General features: G+C 37.0%; 1 protein-coding gene across 1 annotated transcript in view; it reads left to right on the top strand.

The window, feature by feature from the left end:
• The window catches only part of brinp1 (bone morphogenetic protein/retinoic acid inducible neural-specific 1), a gene marked incomplete at its 3' end in the record, with an annotated part of 109,233 nt that overhangs the window by 22,375 nt on the left and 64,577 nt on the right, over positions 1 to 22,281 (top strand). The window contains exon 2 of the mRNA XM_083930066.1: positions 6,672 to 6,939. Within this exon, the coding sequence (XP_083786192.1) occupies positions 6,722 to 6,939 (218 nt within the window). The 5' untranslated portion in view covers positions 6,672 to 6,721. The remainder of the gene's footprint in view (positions 1 to 6,671; positions 6,940 to 22,281) is intronic.

The following is a 22,281-nucleotide window of genomic DNA, read 5'->3' as shown; positions in this document are numbered from 1 at the left end:
AGCATGAATAAGGCTGTTTAAAAAGAGGATGGAGAAAACAAGCCTCCCTTGTCCTGTCTTGTGATTTCCTGAAGCAGACATCCTCCCCTTTTTACCCTGCTTATTCAAGGGTAAACGTGATCCACTCTGTCTCTTCCTCTCTCTGTTTTACTAATCCACTCTGCAAATAACAGTAATCTGCAAATAACAGAAGATAAAGAATATTTCTGACATACCAACAAACAAATGTGTTGAATGCATGTGAGATTTGGGATCTGCATGAGTTATGATCTCATGCAGCAACAGGATACAAATACCTCAGGATGGAGAGGGTTTGGAAAATTATATTTTGCCATGAGCTTGATGGAGTGGAGTTGAGTGGAGTGCAGTGCACTTATTTGGTGCATTATTTTTTGTTGAGTAATCAACCAAGCACTCTTGAAAAGTAGAAAATGTACAATTTGTTAGTACTAGCACATTTAAATGGATTGATTGGACCAACCCTGCAAATGTTGGTCCTTAAGATGAAGGTGGCTTTATCATTTCATATGTGCATTTAGTTTTGGTAAGGGGCATAGTGTTTTATGATGAAAAGTGCATTTTTTATAAAATAAAATAATATGAAATTTGCATGAAATCAGATGGTGGGGTATGGCTGAAAGAAAGGGTCAGCATGTTTTTGTTAATAGTTTTTCGTTATCTTCGGGTAACTATCAGATATCCTCCTTTTGAGCCGATGTCTGTGTTTGATTGACAGCAGCTGACAGACTGCCAGAGAGCCAGTTACAACATAGCAAAGGAGAAACAAAGTAAACAAACTTTCTCTCTAACCCACATTTTATTGGCAGCCGTATGTATGTCAATGTAGGACTAATATGTAGTTGTTATTGAAGAGTAAGAATAACATCAACATCTAATCGGACCAAAGTGATGTTTGCTGTTATATTCACATGCTGTTTAATGTACTGCAGCTGAGCAGCAAATTAGCTATCTTGGCTTCAAACTGACTAAGCAGCAGTGCACTTTACCGGGGTGAATGTTTGTTTGGTTGCTTGTTCAAAAAGTTAAGGTGCAAGACAAGATGCCTGTTCATGTTTGTGAATCAGACACGGAGAAGATGTTAGGAGGAAAGCTAATGTGGTTGTGGTTCAGAGTTTGTGCCTTTTGTGTTGTGAAGCAGACTGCTGTCCATCTGCTCTGTACATTATAGAACCCTGCCATCATGCAATGCAAAATTGGATTGGCTGCATGGAAACAAGCTCCTACCTACGTAGATGGATTCCCTACTGTACTCTTTTGAATTCATGCAAAACTAGGATGCAGCATCATGAAACAAGAAAATATAAAATATAAATTTCTCCTCTTTGGTTTCTGTTTTTCGCTCAAAGGAGAACACAGTATGCTGTACTGTAGCAGACAAACACTTTAAGCATCCCTCTGAAGGAAGCCATTTCCTTTTTGAACACATTAAATCCACTTCGGTGGAGATCAGGGGAGAGCTGAGCGCCATCGTTCTTTCAATGCTGCGCTCCTTGTCTTTCTCTAACCTACTCTGACCTCAATGTAGATGGGACACTGGCTACTGGCTCTTCATGTGTAACATAGGAATTGGATGTATTGTTGAAAAAATAGTTCTTTATGAAGTTTGACTTTTTGACATGTAAAGTATTATCATCTTTTGGAGGTTTGCAAAATGAACAGAAGACACCTTTTTAATGTTTATTCATCTAATATCAATAAAATGTAATACAGTCTCAAAAAATCCAGGATGCTTTATCACTTTAACCTAACCTTTGAAATGTTTGGGGGTTTGCAGTTTCTCACATGAAAGATGCAATTACTGATTTTGTTAATATCCCTCACAAGTCCCCAGATTTCCACCTAAAACATTTGGGCTGTGTTTGCAGATGCATTTAGCACTTAGTGCCAGAGTGGGATTGGCTATAGTGGATGGCCCCCATCCAGTTGTTAAACTGTCCCTGTGGTTCTCCACCAAATTATTTGGCTCTCCTTGTGATGGCATTGAAATGTTTCTCCTACATCCGAGAACAGTTCTCACAGGACCTAGGCAGCAATTATTAACCAAATGTGTTATCTCCTCCCAAGTTAATTTAACATCATCCGCCCTCAGTGACTTATTTACACTGCTGCATATTTGCTCTTGGTGAGTCAGCACTTCATACAAGTTTATTCCTGAGAGAATATTTTTTTGTGTAATAAATGCTCTGGACTGTTCTCTCTGGCTTCCACATTTAAACTGAAAGAGCACTTGGCATGAAGTCTGTATATTTAAAAGGGAAGTGTTATGATTTCTAATCCCTGCCCATTTCCAGCTGTGCAGCTGCACCACATGGCTCCGACCCCCAAAATACCAAAAGTCAATCATCTCAACCGGTGTGGACAGGTTTGTTTGTTTTTTTTACCAGTGTGTATTGGTCTGGTTACGTGGGCCTTCAGATTGTGATGTGGGCATGCAGTACATTAATTCTGATATTTTTCTTATTCTAACAAAAAAACTTACCTCACATTTTTCACTATTATCTTTGTGTCTTTATTACACATTTTCATCATCATTATCAAGACAAATGGAATCCTTTAATACTGAGAAAATATTTCACATCCATGTCATAGTGAGAGCTTAATAGCCACGATGACTCATATTTGTCCCCTAATCCTCTGTCTCACTTGGTGCTGTCTGTTGAACCAGACTCTCTGTTATCTAGCAATAAAATTTGGTTTAAGGTGTGATAATGTGCAAATGCAAACCCACAAAGAAAACAAGCAGACAATCTGGCATGAGATAAATACCATTTCATGGCAGCAGAAGAAAAAAAACACCTTTGGATACGGATAGAAACCAGCCCTTAGGAAGAAGCACTGATAATTTTCTCATCATGTGGCCCTATGAAGGTGGATGTACTCACTGCAGGAGGTTTGGGGGATTCAGACAGCAATGGTGCCTCAGGTATGGAAAATGACTAAGCCTCTGGGTCAAATGCACAATGGATTTTCATGGTAGTGGAAAAATCATCAGCACACACAAACTAACCTAATTGTTAAGGTTCAGTGTTAGGGATGGGAATTGATAAGATTTTAGTGATACCAATAACAACGATTCTGCTCATCGGTACGATTCTTTATCGATTCCCTTATTGATTCCTGATCTTTTTTTTCATTTCTGTTTTGCGAGTAAAAAAGGTAGGCCTCCACAGGTTTTCAGAATCAACACAACTGTTTTATTATCTGCGTTCGAACACTGTAGATGGAATGTAACAATACTTGTCCAGCTTTCTTTTTTAATTTAGGCTTTCAGATTTTTCCTGCCGACATGGCGCTTATGTTTTCATAACGGCACGCTTTGGACCTTTTCTTCCTCTACACCAGGGCTGCCCAGCCCTGCTCCTAGAGGGCCAATGTCCTGCATGTTTTAGGTTTCTCTCTGCTCCAACACACTTGAATCTAATGGTGTGCTCGTTATCAAGCAGCTGAAGCTTGTCACAGATTTGAAAATCTTTAGGCTTAAGTGTGTTAGAGCAGGGAGAAACCTTAAACATGCAGGACAGTGGCCCTCCAGGAGCAGGATTGGGCAGCCCTGCTCTACACCATGACTCCTTGTTACAAGAGTTTCCAGCAGTGTAGATACATGAGTTTGAAATTGTTGTTAAGCAATCTGCAACTCTCGAAAAAACATGCCAGCATTGTTAAAGGAATTGATAAGCTCAGAAGCATAGGAATCCACTTCTGAATCCAATATGTTACTGGTTCTCAACTGGAACTGATTCTCCATTTCCATAACTGTTCAGTATGCAATTGTGAAAGTGAAAGAGTCAGAATTAGGGGTTCAGCATTGAATGTAATAAATCAGAGATGTCCAAGATCAATGTCTGTAGTAAGTAGACCGTACACTATAGCACAAAGCCCCAGCTGAATATGAAAGGATTCAGTCATCCATCAATCTGCTTTTCTGGCCCAATTGACAGGTTCTATTCAAACACCAGACAACAACAAAATATATATTATACATTTCCTCCAAAACACACCCCTTTCAAATGTTATCACTCTCTTGAAAGCCTCATATCCTCATAGATATGGATTGGAAGGGGCTACACGCACCAGTAGGTTTAGAAGGCAATTTCCATTTATGATTTGGTAATATAAAAAAAATTGAATTGAAATTGAACTGAATTGAATTTCCATCTACTCACATAGTAAATGTTAGGTTGGTCAGGAACTCTTGGCATCCCTTTTTAATGCTTCGGGAGTCCCATTGCGAAATCAACAAAACTAATGTTACTTGGTGAGGTTTTGGCAACAAAACTACTTGATTAGGAGAATATCATGGTTTGGATTAAAATACTTGTGGTGTTGGTGGAGCCTAACATTAACTAGCAAAATAAGGTGTACTAGCACAACTAAATTAGAAATTTTTAAAGTTTGGTTGGTGGTTCAACCTTAAAATCAACATAATGTCTGAAGATATAGAACTTATCATAGCTTTTTAAATGCAATTGTATAAACTGTATGCTCAAGGGTCGTTATTATATATACTTTATTTAAATAAGAAAATGTGATAATGTTTGATGAAAATATACCACATTAAATAAATTGCACTCTCATAGATTTATTTTCTATTCATAAACAGTAAATTAGGACAAATAATTCCCCGTTCAACAATTGTGAAAAGTGAATACTCTTGTCAGTACATGAAGTACGTATGTATTCACTGGTATATTTTCTCATGCATGTTTTGTTTTCCTATGAAAGCCACAGTCACACCCCATATTTATACAAAGGCATATGATTATCAATCCCCTGTTCAATATTGTCCTTCTCTATCAGACTATGAATTGCTTCATTTTGACAAATTAGTTTGAAGTAATTAGCCTAAAACGGGCCTGTTCAGTACATTGTCATTTTTGGTTATTGGCTTGTTTTCCTTCTGTCAAATGTGCAATTATAGCTGAAATACAGTATCCTACGTTGATAGTTGAGATTCATTACAATCAAGTTCTTAAAAAAACTGTTTATACTTCAAATATGGCAGTAAAAAAATAGAATTTGTCATGCAAGCAGAGATATTCTAATTCTGCAGGATTGTTCCTTGTCCTGTAGCAAGTAGGTGAAACAATGTTTAAATAATAAAATAGTGAATTAATTTCAGCTGTCAGAAGAATCTGACGCACAAATTTCATCCAAGATATGACACACACAAAAATCTCATTTTAAGTATGCCACTGATATCTTTAACTTTTGCGAGTTCAAGCGGTTCATCATCTACAGTATTTAACAGGAAAAGATTAGGCCCATTAAATTTTCTCTGCCCTTTTATGATTTGTTATTGTCTAATACACCATGAAAGGAGGAGGGTTTTTTGCATACAGTAGCACTTGATAGCCCACTGTTGGGTGCTCCACGGCCAGAGGCCAAAGTTCTTAAATGCAATTACTGATGAAAATCATTTCCTTATCAGTAACTAAGAGACATAATTTCACTTCCAAGTGGATAATAATGTTCATAGTCAATGCAAAATGAGGAAATTTATCATTTTGATCTTCTGTTTAAAATGTTTTCAAGAATTTTTTTCTCCATAAAACAGGATGTGTTAAATGTAATGAAGCTGTCTCTTTTAATTTAAGATTATTGCAACTAAATAAATGGGATATTCTGCTGTGATGTACTGTATAATAGATCAGAATATCAATTTGTACTGTATTGAACTTTATTGTACTGTATTTTTAGCATTACATTTACTGTAAATAGCTCGATCCATGCAACACTGGGTATAGGCTATATTGTCTGATAAAGAAACACCATGAATCTGGCCTTGTTTAAATCAGTTTTTAGACAAACTGTTCCTTCTACTTTGCTGATCTATTGGTCCAGTTTTAAAAAGTAATGCATTGTCTCTAAAATATTTAAAGAGCACAGGGGCACATTAGGTATTATAGCCCCATTTTGTAAAGCTAAGGGCAATAATACAATTGTATTAACCATCCCTAGCAGATTGTAATGGAACCAAATCACGTTCTCATTTTGTATTTGATGAAAAAGGCAATATTTTGTGTCACATTAGTTTTAACAATTCATGAAGTCGCAAGTCAATAGTTGAAAGTTTCCTCCAGCAGTAATTGACACCACTGGGTAAAGGGAGATGGTTTTCTTTCACATTAGTGGCTGAGTGTCATAACATATCGTGGAGCAGTCTTCTAACCTTGTCAGAACTTATCATGACACCAATTAGATGTTTAAAAGAGAGAGAGAGAGAGAGAGAGAGAGAGAGAGAGAGAGAGAGAGAGAGAGAGAGAGAGAGAGAGAGAGAGAGAGAGAGAGAGAGAGAGAGAGAGAGAGAGAGAGAGAGAGAGAGAGAGATAGCCACATAGCTGAGGGTGTTCTTCATGCTCATCTGCAAAAGGGTCACAGTCCTTGTATGGAGAGGCACAATCTGTGTGGCATTCTGAAAAAAACTCCCAAGGAGTCATGAAGGGTGAACAATCTGAGAAAGGGCAGAAAATAAATACACATCATGTCACAGTAAAGTGACAATGACAAGGGCACTATCTTATTTGTTCAGTACAACACAATTAACCTAACTCTACGACATCTTCTGTACTGCTGAAATAGACTTTGTCATGTAACAGCTCTCTATTTCTGTCTCTCCCTCCCTTCTTCCCTCTTGTTTTCTCTTCCATCAGGTCTCCACATAATGGAGCGAGAATGAACAGAGAGCGGCTTAAAAAAAAGCATGAACTGGAGGTTTATTGAGGTCATCTGCTTCCTGTTTATATGGGACCATATAACAGTTCAGTCTTCCCGCCAGGACCCGTTGGCCACTGAACAACATGTCACCAAGCAATATGACTGGCTCATCTCTGACCGTGGACCTTTCCACCACTCTCGGAGTTATCTGTCCTTTGTGGAAAGATTCCGCCAAGGATTTACGACCAGATATAAAATTTATAGGTGAGTTCACTTTCATCCTGTGTACTGATACCAGGCAGGCTTTTTAGCAACCCTGCTTTTTCTTTTTTTCTATTTTACTTGCAAAAAGCTGCATTTTAACCTATCAAGTGTACATCTTTTATACTGACTTGCAATCCATCTCAACACTGTCAACTTATTTTTCTCATATTAATAAGGTACTCTGCTAGGCTCCACTCTTAGTGATGGAACAACATCTAAAAATACTGGATCTTGCAATTTGCATAATCCAATTTAAATGTGTTTCTCACATGTACTCACATTCAGATAGCATGTTTCAGTTTATCACACAGGTTATTGTTATACAATTGTAGTCTCCAAGCCTTTCAGCCTTAAGAAAGAAACTAAACAACTGGTTTTACAGGTAAACTGATTTTAATGTTTAACACTAGCGTCTATTATGAGTTTTACAATGAGTTCTACATTATGAAATTACATTTAACAAAATCCTTTTGGCACTTTTTTATGAATAAAAAGGGTTCAGGGCCAACAATGTGTTAAGTAACATTAAGCTACAAAGAATTAATCATATTTAATGACTACTCGGATTCATCCATTTCCCGACTTGTGAACTTCACACATCAAAATACATAAATGAATATACTATTAGGTATCAATATCTTTTTATATGTTTTAACCCTAGCCCTATACTGTATTAGGATCAATAGAAATACCTTTGTCTTTGAATCAATGATTTCTTTCACTGCTCATTTTCTTCTACCTTTTTTTTTAAACCAAATGATACAGTTTGACAATTAATAATTGCAACATATTTTCAACCTTAAGTTTAGCTTTGCATTGCACATCTCATTTGTCGCATACAGAGGAAGAGGTAGAGGAACTAGATGGATGGAAACCTTCTTTAACAGAATGTTGTGAATTTCCTTGCATTCTTAATCCCTTTTCCAACTCAGAAGTATACTGAGAAAGAGCAAGAGAGTAATTTGCTACATTCACAGAGTTTATTCTCTGTCTCTCTGCTCCCTCTCTCTTGGTAACTTGCCTAAGCCCCTGGTCCCCACTGGCTTTCGTGCCTTGATATTGTCACATGAACAGTAAACAATGCATTTGCATAATGTGTAACTTGACACAGAGATATGAATCTCAGAGGCAAAACTTCTGAAGCCGTTTTCCACAGCCGTCGAGTGCTGCCTGTGATGCAGCAGTGATTTATTAAAACAGTGTGTGTTTGCATGTTAGGGACTGCTGGGAACATTGCCGGGCCCAGGTGGCTACTGTTGTTTCTCCCTCTTAACAAACCATTAGTGGCATCACATTCAGCCATCAGTGCTAGATGTCCCTTTCCTCATGACAAGACAATTAAATCTCACATTAAGAGTGTGAAGAACTTGAGGTATTTCTCATTAAAAAATAGATGACAACAATCCACATTCACATCTGTCAGACATCTGCAGAACTGTCAGACAGATGAAGTTTGATAGTTTCATTTTACTTTTATAGCTATTCTCTGAGTGATTCCCCTCACCTTTGAGAGAAAGAGAGAAAGAAAGAAAAAGAGGGACCTAGACATGCACAACAACCACAACTTAACAACTTTGATAATAACAGAAATATGACTTATAATAATGATAACAGTGGATATACCAGAATGACACCAATATCGGCAGTAATAATAATAATAGAAATAGAAACAATAATAGTAGTAGCAGGAGTCGTCAAGCAGTACCACCTCAGCAGGTGCAACCAAGATCCAAGGAAACCTGTGAGTCTAAAACAAGGACTCAGGGAAAGATGCTGTGTTAGTAACATGCATTAATGCAACCTGAATATATGCACTGTGCAATACAGTGCAGTGTACTGTACTACTGTATCCATTAGGCCATTTGTGAACTTTTGACCCGCCTGACTGACAGAAGGGTGGGACTCAGTGATAAAATTGCAATTACAAATCAGTCTGCTAATTCAGCACCAAGGACAGTGCCATGGATTTATCAATACACAGCTAGGCTACTGATAATTCAGAGCCATGGTCAGGGCCATATATTTTAAATTGGACAAACCTCAGGCAGATAAAGGATCAATGAGTCAGGCAGAGTAGCCTAACATAATACAGGTATGTATATTATATATACAACCCAGTGGCATTTGCTCCAACACTGCAAGGGAAGCTCAGCTTAGAAAAGACGCCTAGTTGGTACGTCAAGGTCACAGATCATTTTTTTGAAAAGGAACAAAGGGTAGAATTTACATATAAATAAACAAACACATTTATGATGTAGGCCGTAAAAATTAGCTTCCCTTCCTTGAAAGACTAGCAGCCGCCACTGATACAACCTACTGTCTGTATTAGTGGACTAAATGAAAGATGCTGGTCAGTGTGGGCAACACATTTAGTAAATAATCATACCAGTATTTGAGGCAAGGGTGTGAAATGTTCCCTCAGAGGTCCAGGGTCTTCATTCCAACCTGGACCACCAGTTAATTTCAATGATTAGTACATATTCAACGAGAGGGGGGAGAGGAAATCAGTGACATCAGCTGGTGTAGTGTTTGGTTGGAATGAAATCATACATGCCCTCGGTCCTCCTCGGCACATGATTGCCCAACCGTGCTCTACTCTAACCAGCAATGAGAACTGAATCGCTTTGTAAATTTCCCAGGGGACTTTCTCTGCCTCGACGATTTAGTGGTGGAAAGTGGTTGAATCAGATTTGCAGAGAGACAAAGCATCCATTCCTTTCGGGTTCTCTTATCAAGAGATTACCCTGGAGGCACGCTACATGGACAATGCCAACCTGATCAGCAACAAACAAATCTGCCCCATCTTTAATAACATGGGCATTGCGCCTAATTTGAAGGATAAACACAGTTTTAGGAAGCCTCTTGTCTAGGACTCTGAAAAGGTCACAGCCGCTTGAAGGGGAAAGATACACCACAAGGCACCAATTATCCTCTCCCTCTATTATGTCTCTTAAAGAAATGATTGGACTGCACTTTATAACTTATCGTCACCACTGTGTCACTTTGAATTGCAATCTTCAATCTGAATTCCTTCCTTTTTTCCTTCCCTGTTATTGTATGCATAAGTGTACATTTCCTATATGGTATTCATCAGTCACAAGAAAGCCACTTTCACTGCTGGCTGTACACTGCTCCTATATCAGAGCTGCAGCTGAATAATGTGTATCAATGTGTGCTTCAGTTAGTGGTAAAACTCGATGGCCTGTTTTGCTCACGCTAGCATCTCTCATTCTGTTGCTTGTACTCTATTATGGGGTCGAATGTGTTTCAGATAATACGTGTTCTCTCTTTGGTCTTTGTTCGCAGAGCTCTATCTCAGGTTCTTGTGTGCCTGAGTGAAAAACCAATATAAATGCAAATCTTGTAGCCATTAATGCATTTTAAAGGCCTCAAATCAGCATTGCACTGTAATCAAAGAAGCGAGATGGGGGCTTGCTATTTAGAATAAGAAATATTTATGAAAATGAATAGTTCTGATTAATCACACTTTGAGCAAACAGGCTGAAGTGAATGAGTAGAGAGGGTTGATAGTCACTGGACCAAGGCTCATGAAGACATCAAAATCTATCAAGGTTTTCAACAAAGCCCTGTAATAACCTGGGGGAAAAAATACTTGGAGATGAAAAGAAAACTAGCATGTTGTCCACGGTAATAACAAAAGCAGACCCATTTTTGGACTTTATTCAAGAAGGATAAACACTTTTTTCATGTTTAGATTAAGGTTATTATAGTAAACTAAACCTGAAAATAAGCAGTGAAAAATATTCTTAATTTAACAGATATTTTGCTGATTTAACTAATATAGCTACTATATATAACTAATATAAAACAAAAATGAAGTTATAAAGTAAAAACAAAATTAAATTATAGGTAACTGAAAATTCACAACTATAATAATCTTGGTTTGGATTGACTTCATGCTTCAACTAGTATAATATCTTATATATTATCACTATACTAAATTAGTGACTCATTAAAACCTTTGAAAATTGCTTGCATACATACAGCATTTTCAAAATGGTTATATCTCTGCTCAGAGCATAAAAACTAACCATGATATTCAGGTTCATATTTCTCTTTAATCACCTGCCTGACACAGATCATCCTTTCTGCTACACAAAAACTGGGAATTATATCTGAGCTTCTGTAATCTAGTTTATCTCTGCTGGCCTGTATCTCTGTCTGCTTTATTCCATTTTTGGGTCATGACAATGAAACAGCACTAAAAGCTGTTTTTTTAGTATCCGACACAAAAATAAACATTACACAGTTTCTGTCTAGCTAGCTATACAATCAAGTCAAACAGCCTCTTGGCACCTACAATAGTAAGCTGAAAAAATGACTACACGACATGGCCAAAAAAGTGTGAAGTGGTATTATTTCAGTCAATTCATAGAGATAGTAAACCCATTGCCATGACACATACCTGTGTTGATATAGGTTGAAATAAGTATCTATTTAAGTATCATAAAGCATAAATGTGTAGTGACCTAATTATTTTTATTTATAATTAATCAATATTCTGACTTTTACAATGAAAGCTAATTGATGGTAATTTTAAAGTGAAAATCAAGAAATCAACGTGAAGTAAAGATATATTTTTTTTTTATTATATTTTTTTCACATCATCATAGTTTGTGGTCAGTGTTTGTTGTTGATAATTGATTCCAAGCTTTGGTGCTGGGTAGAAATGTAATGAACACATTTTAAGACACCTCCCATGCATGAAATATAAAAAAATAGTAAAGCATGATCATTGGAAACGAGGGGAAGCAGCTACTAGCAATAAGATCACTAAATAACATGTTATACCCTGTTTGTTCGTCAACAAATGAGGCTAACATTTGCCTGGACAAAAATAAGCAAAAATAAGCACTACTTGGAACAACAAAGGTGGCTGATTTACAATTTACAATTTCTTTAATTCCAGCTGGTCTCAACTATAAGGACATATTCCATTCATGTACATAGATGTGTCGTTTGAGGTTAAAAATAGGCATTCAGTCTTTAACACTCAGCTTTAATACCAGTTTTGATAGGCACGGCATGGTTATTCATTGCAGGCATATTATGCATATCTCTAACTGAACATTTCCTTCATGATATTAATTATTCCCAACTATAATCAGTCCACAGACAACCACTTGATCAGCACTAAACCTTGAATTAATAATCTGCAGCTCCAATTTGCATGTACAAACAACTTTTCTTCAGTCTAATTTAAAGTCTTCATCAAACAGATAGTCCTGCATCTTGAGACCGTCTTTGCCTTTTATCCCCAAATTTTTATCCCAATTTTTCTGTTACTTTGTCATTAGTATTGCATCCTCTGTCGGCTTGATGCAATTTGTTAACATTTTTTGATGAAAAACAAGCAATGATAAAAACACATTGAGTTTCCTCGTGTGTTCAGTATGGATGTGTCTGTCAGTGCTAATCTGTGCCCCCGTTTGTTTTAAACAGAAACAAGGTGTAACATTTGTCCGACTCAGATCTTGAATTAGTTTGGATGAGCCATCTGTAATTGAATAAAGCGAAGGAAGGCGGATTTGATGTCGTAGGCAGATTTGCTGAGAGAGGCTGCAACAATGTTTAATTCAGCAGGCTGCAGCCAAAGGAAGAGGGGGAGGGAGGCAGTCAGGAAGTCGGAGGGATAAAACAGACTGTAGAAAGAGGACAGAGACATTGTGGGGTCTGAGATGCCATTAGGCAGTGAGACAGGAAGGTGCTAAAACTGTGTGATAACAAAATTGTATATAAGTGCTAGAGACGTAAAAGGGGGTCTGGTGAGTTCAGTATCAAAACAAGAAATGGAGGAGCAGACAGGTAAGTTGGCAGGGAGGTCATAGTCAAGGTGAAGATGAGGCATCTCAGAGGCTTTGGAGTGGCTCACATGAACTACAATACTCGAGTGCAGCTCTCTCTCAAAAACAAAAGAACATACAGTTCATGTTTTATTAAAGCCTTCTCTGCATCTCATCATAGCTGCTTAGAAAATCATGTGTTTTTTTGTCTAAATGTTTTTATTAAAATCCAGGACTATGATGCTTGGCACTACTATAAAATTTCATACCATTCCAGTTTTCATCCATGCACTTATCTACCAATGCTCCGTTGGTGACACAGCATCATTTTATTTATTTATTACTTACTTCTTTATTCATTATTTTTTCAGCAGTGAGCGTGTGACAGAGACAGTCTCTTAAGGATGAACGTCAGGAAAAATATGGACTTATAATAGAGGTCAGGAAAATGATGCAACTAGTAATGCCACTTGCAAAAGCAACAAACTGGCTTTGTACTATTTTTTCTTCTACCAATCTACAATATAAACTCACTATTGCTGAAAGATGTTGACATTATCTTACACAAGATAAAATATCCACCTAGTTTATCTAAATAAAGGAAAAAAAAACATTGCCTTCAAAATACAAAAAACAAATCTATATATTTACGGAAAATAAAAATTATAGTGATTTAAGTGAATATGTAAGTAATTTCTACCAAAAAGTGAGAAACCGTTTAGTTTCACACACTGTAAGCCATGTACAGATTGCTTTTCAGCAGTAGACCTCCAAGATGTTAGGTCTTTCTGCCCATACATGAACACCACACACCGTTATTTGCTGTGAAATATAGCTATATATTTTGTGGAGTTTCTCAGACAAACACTGTTAGGAGGTGATTGTTTAAATTTAGCTTAGATGACTCATGAAGATGCTGTCACCAAAGAGAATGTTGGCTTTCACCTTACACTCTGGCAGCAGACGTGAGTACTCATTTGCTGACTGAAGCAGTAACCACTTCCAACACACTGTCACTGCACCAACTCGATTATTTTTTTTTTTCATTTAAAAAATAAAATAAAAATGGGAGTATTGTTTGTCGCGGGACACCGAAATTGTCTCATACATGATGTTAAGAGGATTAAATCAAAAACAATTATAAATTTACATCACATAGACTAGAAATTAAATTTACACTTTTCTTTTTTACACACATGGAAACAGACTCATATACACAAACACAATGTTATCATGGGGCAACACTGCAATTACAATCACTGGAGCAGTGCTGATCTGCGTTTCTCAGCTCTGGAAGTTTTGGGAGAATCAACAGGGGCTGATCAGGGGAGGGACTCCATGCCACTTCCCTTCTCCTACCTAGTGATAAAAAGCCCCCGCTGTGGGGCGACTTAATTACTGGCAAAGAAGGATGGTAATTAGAGGAGAAACAGGAGGCTAGGAGAAACTGTCAGGGTTAAGCACTGACTAATTCACTGCGTGGGATGCATGTGCCACTCTCCCTTGAGACTGGCAATACAACATCACCAAGTGCAACAAGCTCTGACGAGAAGATGCAGATGGAGCAGCAATGGCTCATATTACCATTTTTGTGATGTGGCGATCCATGCTGCTAAATCATACATAATATTCAACTGAAGTATGGCCTGCATTTTAAAAAGAAAATATCAGATAGGTTATATAATTATAATAAAAATCTATCACATAAAGCTCTCTGCTGCCCATGAAATTAATTAAGACATATTTCCCATTCAGTGACTACACTTTGCCTTTGCTGACTTTTAATCCACTAAAGTACATAGAGCCCAAGGACTCACCCTGTTCTTTAGTGCATATTTTATGTTCTATAGATTTTACATGCACACAGGTACTTTCATTTTAGATGATCGGACCATGTTTCAGGTTAAGGTTCGGCGGAGCTGAGGTCCCCAGACACTTTACATTACAGTGTCAGGGAGATGTCAGGTAAGCATAAAGTGTAAAAGCAGTCCTAGGGAAAGGTTTTATCAAGCAAACTGGTTACACTGTGCAGAGGCATTAAGACAGAAATTCAGGTAGAGATAGCAGTATTCTATATCCAAAATATGTGGGCAATAACGGCATGTAAGTGGAAATTAATTATAATTATAATAATATATTGGTCATTATGAAGAAATTTGTTTCAGTCTGAGACCATTATAGCAAATGGTTATACAGTTAGATTTGGCAGAAAAGGCTCTGCTGTTGGAGGGAGCTCTAAGGATTCTACAGGGAGAGCTAATTCCCCTTAATAAACACGTACATAAATCTTAGTTAAGTCAGCATTACATTCATTTAACTGACGCTTTTATCCAAACCTACATACAAAGAGTGCATTCAACCATGATGCTACCACCCAGAAATTGCAAGAATCGTGTGAGTACATTAAATACATCAGATGAGAAAAACTGTTTTGAGTGGTACATTTTAGCATAGTGAATAAAGCATGGGCCTGAGCCATTTGCAGCATGGTAGTCAAAAGCCAGTGACTTAAATCAGATTCAAGTGGCCACCAGTACACGGTGCAGAGGAGCAGTTTAGTGAGGGAGAACTTGGGTTGAAGATATTTACAAATTGCATAATATTCTTTGAATGTCTAAAACTATATTAGCTCGGAATATGTTCAGTCCCAGAGTCAGTGCACAGCAAGTCTGCTTAATACCTCAGCAGAGTTGTCTTTACACTCTTACTTCTCTGTCCTGCAGTCAGTGCACAGCTTTCGTGGATTGTGTGACCTATACAAACACAAAAAGGTTTATTCTCGGCCTCCCGCAGTATATCTGAGTCACTTTACTTCAAGAAAAAGCACTGACAATGTTGGGCATGTTATCCTCTCTGTGTTAGAAATATAGTGTTTGGCATGATCCCCTGTACTGTAGGAATCCAGAAAGGTTACTTTTCCAAAATTAATTTCAATAGGGCTTTGATGTGATATATTCCTCAACATGTTGGCCCTTTACCGTCAGTTTAAAGACAACATTGTGTAGGAGGGCTGTAGCATGTGTTTGATTCAAACGCATAGTTTTTTAATGCTCTCCATAGAGATTAAGCCAATTCTATGGAGATTTAGGTTGCAAAATAGATTGATTGCATCATGTTTCTTTTAGTAAAAAGTCTACAGTATGGATAAAGGGAGTTTCAGAAAGAAGGCACAGTGAAAGCCAGCCTGATATTCTCAAGAAGTTTGCTCTGATCTCTTGGGGTTCACACTGCAGAAGCCTGATGAATGGGTTCAACAAGTAATGACACGTTTCTCTTTTTTGGACTTGAAGCAGTGAAGCAGCAGTAATATTTTAGATTACCACTCGACCTGTTCATGCTTGTGTCCAGAATAACTTTTAACATGGACTTACCAATTAAGAGTCAAAAGCATTCATGAAGGTCAGACCTTCCTCTTGGCTAATTCTGGCATTTTCATACCATGTGTATTTATCAATTATCATGTGTGCTTATTAATTTGCATTGTCTCTTTTAAAATAATCTAAATGTCTCTTAATTCCACATTATCACTATGACAAACTGGTTTTCTTGACTACAAATTGAATTAATTCACAAGAAAAAAATGTTTTTTAATTTTGTTATTTTGGAAATACATGCTATCAAAACCATTCCTGTGATCTCCTGATCACAAAATAAACTTTGTCAGCTTAAGCTAGTATTATTTGTGGAGCGTGACAATTCATTCTTAACCTTGGATACAGCAGCTGACAAAACAATCTCAACTCAAAGTTCACTTAATCACTTGATTTGGAGCTTTTGACCGTTGTCACATTAGACGGTGTCTTGAATAATTACTTTGTGATCACAATGAAATAAAAATAGAAAAAGAATTACCAGAACTACACAGGTCTTTTATGGCTTTCTGTGAACATTTGATGATGAGTCGTGATTAAAGGTGAGGTCCCAAGATAACTGAGGAAAAAAACTCACATTGCCCAATATTGAATGTGTGATGTTAAGCAAATGGCATATCTCAAACAGAAAAGTGACATTTTTTTTTAGTGTTCTTCATTACAATTTGCAAAGAACGTTCCCCTGAATAACACTTATATTGGCTTTCTTGAATTTTACTTGCATCCAAAGGTTAAAGAGAGAAAAAATATTTGTGAGTAGCTTTTTTTAAAAAAGATAAAGGGATTATTGAATTGAAAGAGCTGGCAATTTTTATCCATTACACCAACAGCAAATTCAGCACATAGGAATAATCAACATAATTCTGTTTTATTTGGGGTCTGACTGACTGTTATTATGGGGCAAATTGAGTTCAGCTGCAAATGGATGGGAAACAATAAACTGCATGTAGGGTACTGACAACAGCAGTTGTTTCTTTTTACTGCATGAATGCCTTGACCTTGGTAAGTTTTGTGTTATATGTAGATTGGAAGAGCATTGTTGGTGATTTTATTACAGGACGCAGAAGGTGATGATGTGTTTCATCAGCTGTGTAAAGGAAGATTGTAATGAAACTATATGAAAAAAGGAGATGATATTATCTCCTGAACTGAGCTGGATTTTGTGAATGTAACGTAAACAATGTTTCCGAGGTGATCTTTGATGTTGAGATTCCATGATTTTGGGTTTCACACGAATGCTAGTCAGTGTCTCTCATCCCATTATTTGTTGTGTGAGCTCATTTCCATTCAGTCCTTGCCCACGTCAGACTAGTTCATCAGCAGAACTTCTCAGATTACACAGTTAATTAGATTCAAACACATGCTCATGTCACTCACCCGTGCATTCGCTTCCGGCACCATGTCCCATCAAATTCTTGAGATCAAAGTGAATTAAGAGATTGTTTTTGATTAAATCCATTTTTGTTTCATTGCCACATCCCAATTACAGAGTGCAAAGCTATTATGCCAGCAATAATATCTATTTAGGCAATCACATTCCATTTGCTGATATGCTCCAATTAATGGTTAATAACAAAGATACTTACATGTGAATATGGAGGAAATAGAATCATATTTGGGTGGATAAATCTCTTGGATATTTAAGGATGTAGTACAGAAGTTCATTTGGTAAACACTTACTGTTTTAATATATATTTCCGACATTAATACCCCTTTGCCTTCACTTGAGCCAATTGAGCATTTCTTCTGGGGTCAGTCAATTTTCTGCAGACACAGAATTCAATTAAATAATGACCCAGCCAAAAGACTTTCAGAAAAGCTTTAGACAAACAGCAGTGCAGCTAATCAAAAGAAAATTCATTAAGAGATTAATTTCGGAATTTTGCCAAGCTTCTCTATTTTCTTCACATTTCTCTATTTCTATTTAGACCTCACATCTAGCTTCACTGAATAAACCAATAGAACTTTTTAAAGGGCAATCTTAAATTGACTTGCCAGCTCATACAAAAGTTGGCAGAATAAATCAAAAATCTACCCAAACTCAGCCCCCACACTGTAAGATTGATGGCACCCTTTCCATTTCTGTCTGTTGATCTTGTACAGCACAGTTACCTTGACATAATCTTTTTTACGCAACTGATCCTTTCTTTGTCCATCTTTCCTTTCATTCCTCTGGACCGAAAACAGCACCGGCCTAATGCCAGCATTTGACACAGATGGACTCTGCAGGCATCATGTTGCATGATGTCAGGGCTTGGAAAGATGTTTGCAATTTGCTAATTTAACAAAGATTAAGAGAAAAAAAAAAACGTTTTTTGCTATATTCCTTGAAAGTTTGGTTTCCACTAGTATGCCTGTCAGAAGAATTGATCATTTTGGCAGGATTAGCAACATTATTATAGCCAACAGTCCAGTACATCAAATAGCTTTGACGTTCAATGCCATATAACCTTAAGACTGTCACTTATAAGACACCTCGTATAAAAGATCTCATTATGAGATGTCATTCTGTACTAGATTATATTTTTTAAAGTGCATATAAGGACACTTGTCAAGAATGTCAGTTGCCTCACTGAGCGCTTCCATACTTGATGAAAGATATGCAGCTATCTCTGTTAGACACTGTACAGTATTATCAGCGGTGACAGACATGTGGGAACATTGACAATGAGTCTAAAGCGATTTACTGTTAACACGCACCTAATTTTATCCAAACCCATTAGCTTGGATCAGTCACTTGGATATTCATACATGGCCTCTCTGCTGATGGTATCTACTTTTTTTTAGAAGCACTATAACAGAATTTTTAAAAAAGCCACTCAGATTTTCTGCAGTATTTACACTGCTCTGTTTAGAAATCGGGCTCATGCCGGTATTGAAGTGAGAATAAATAAAACAAGCAAATGCAAACAGCTCAGGCATCCAAAAAAAACCAAACTGCCACCTCTTTCTGTGTAGTCCGTCACTGTGCACTGGAGCATAGGATTAAGATTACTTCTATAATATTTTGAATGGTTCTTGGTGGTTGAAATTCATACAAGATTTCAATTGTATCTCTGTCTGTTTGATTTATTACTGGTCCTTTCCTCCTTATTACCATGAAAGGCCTGGACTTTTTCTTTTGCTTTCATTCCATCAAACTGCTGCATTATACTACAGTATTATATGGCAGCACAGGAACAAGGCTTCTATGGCCCCCTAGTTCAGCCAGATTATGGAGATTCACCCTGTTAGGCATTTTGATTGTTAAAAAGTCAATCTTTCCAGCCATGTTGTTCACATTCGCTCAGAACAATACCCTCACAGATTAAAGCCCTGTGACCTTAAACATATGCTGTGTTAGAAAATGTTAGCTTGGTTCTACAACTCTGAATCGTTATATTGATATTTGAACTGCTCTTCGCAACCTCTACTGCATTATCCGTGTCTGCAAAAAAAGGATGTCAGCAGGGTGCATACATCCCTTGCTACTGATTGGTCAGAGCAAAACAAAATAGCATACACCACCCCCTCACATTAAGAATTTGACTAACATGAAAACAATGTCAGGATGAATTAATAAAGTGAAACAAAATTGTTGTTCTTCCCTATGATCAGGCCAGGAAAATGCTGCTTAAATTCATGTTTTCTGACTCTACCGAAAGGTGGTATACCTTGTGTACCATTCACATCTTTTTAGCAAATTGTGTATAAGTCATCATATATATTTTGTAAGTAAACATTAATGTCATTAACATAGTACACACAGCAAGATAAGACATACATTTAATGTTACATTTAATTAAACAATCAGTGAATCCACTAGAGGCTGTTTCCCATTTGAGGGACTACCTCCTGCAAAATCTGCCTTTTAAGATTAATTAGTTGACAAATGGTTCAAAGAAGCTTTTGTTTCTCCAAAGACATGAAATGCAGTTGATAAATACTAATTTCTTGCCCGATTGTTAAAGATACAAGCAGTGAATTCTTTGCAGCCCTTACAGTAGTATGCCTGGATCAATAGTATGCCATTTGTTAATTGTGCGGTCTGTCCTTGTTAGGACAGCCTTAATGAAGTTTTGTTTACCAGGTGTTTCCACTCGCGGGCATATCTATCACTGGTAATTCATACGAACTGGACTAATGAAAAAGCTATTGCAACATGTAAATAATGGAAGCTCCTTATCAGCAGCCTTGACAACTTCTACAAAGGAGGCAGCCTACAAAATGTGACACGTGTAGACATTCATGAGCCACATGGTGATCTAAATGTAATAACATTTACTTACATCCCTGAAATTATATACTATCCAAGTAGTTGAGATCCTGCTGCACCATTTCTGTGTGGGAACACCATGTACCAAATGAAAGGGAATAAGTCAATACTGTGTGGGAAGACAAAATCGCTTCACAAAGTCATTCATGGGGGAATTACCATTATTGGATCAAAGTATCTCCCAGTCTTTACAGCTCTGTTGAGGCACTCATGGCGCACCACTATCAGTCAGCTGAGCATGGCTCCACAAAGAACAGTGAGGCAAAGATTCAATCTTTGATGTCTCAGGATTGTTTAATGGTCTTTTGTAAAGAATGTAGGATGCTATACTGCAAAATCTCCATGTGTGATAATTTTCTAATTCATTTTAATAAGTATTATGGCCATAGATAAATATGATCATCATGGTGAGGATGATCCCTCAATCCCCCACCCCCAGTCATTTGGCTCATACTTTATTACCCAACCATTATCATTTCTAAATAGTTGCACCAATCATTAGTTTAGACTTGAAGCATCTAATTTTTCAATCTGTCCACACACACAAAAAAATATCCTCACATTCCCAGCAGGCAGATTTCTGACTCCCTTTCCTCTCTTTTACACTTTCATCATAAAAAAGCCAGTGATGACAAATGTAAAAAAGGGTAGTGAGAAAGTAAATAAAATGCAGGAGGGGATGAGATGCATCTGAACCATTGTAAACATACAGATATATACAGAAAATGTGACCTTGCAGAACTGTAAGCATCTGTCACAGTCCTTGGAAAAACAAAAAAAATTCTGCATGTAAAATTGCGGTCATGTTAGCATGAAGCTGCCAAGTGTACGAACATTAGCTGAGCTGGAGCGGATTTAGACTTTAAGGGCATGGATTTGGGAGACATCACTTCATGTGTAAACCTTTGATTGTTTTTTGGAAATTGACTGTTAACCTCCAGAGAATTTTGTTTTCCGACAATAAATTTGACTAAAGTAGATAGTTCAAAATGATGTTATTGTATTGTATCCTTTTCAACCAGCAATTGAAGTATTAGTCAAGCCATCCCTAACAAACAAATAGTGGAACAAATTACTAAAATGAAAGGTTCATTCGTCAACAAAGCCTTAAAATCAATGCTGTCTTCTCACATCAGTGGAAACAAACACACAGCTTATTCCATGAAGTTTTGCATTTCACAGGCAACATGAAAAAACTGAATTATTGGGGGAAGAACGCAGTTTCTTCAGTTCAATTTGAAAAATGTGAATATATGTCTTTTTTTTCTAGATAAAGCCTCTGTCTTTTCTGCTCCACTCCAAAAAACAAAACTGTTTTTATGTATCACTTACAAAAATTAACATGTAATAGAGAGCATCCTGTCCAGGATTGCACTTCAGATTTCATTAACCAGCATCCAGAGTGTAACTAGGAGTGTTTTTCTCATTTAGTCATTTTATTGTAATATGTATCATGGGAATATGGGCAAGAATATTGTACTGACTCACTCACTAGATATGAAAAATCTGCTGTGTGAAAGATGACAAGCACCAGTAAGACTGCAGTGTGAATGTGAAGGAAGTTGAAATATCTACCTAGCATGGTAAGCTCCATGGCTGCAGAGGCTTTCAGTGGACACTATAACAGACGCATTGCAATAACAGGGTTTAAATAATAATAATGTAAACCCTAAAAAAATGTAACTCTAAATTAAACATTTGATCAGACTTCTGCAGAATAAATATTGTATCCTGAAATAGTGAGACTTCTAGCATGATGAATATTGTATCTTTATCTATAAATGACAATTTCTACGCTAAAAAGGAAGGAAGGTTCTTCTAGGGTAGTTTTTGCACTACAAAGTTTTTATATATTGTATTCTATATTATTACTTTATCTCAATCATCTTTCATGTGTCTATAATTGATCTTG

Source organism: Echiichthys vipera (assembly GCF_963691815.1).
Source record: "Echiichthys vipera genome assembly, chromosome: 16".
Taxonomy (NCBI): Eukaryota; Metazoa; Chordata; class Actinopteri; order Perciformes; family Trachinidae; genus Echiichthys; species Echiichthys vipera.
Note: the sequence above shows the minus strand (reverse complement) of the source record. Positions and strands in the feature narration are given on the sequence as shown.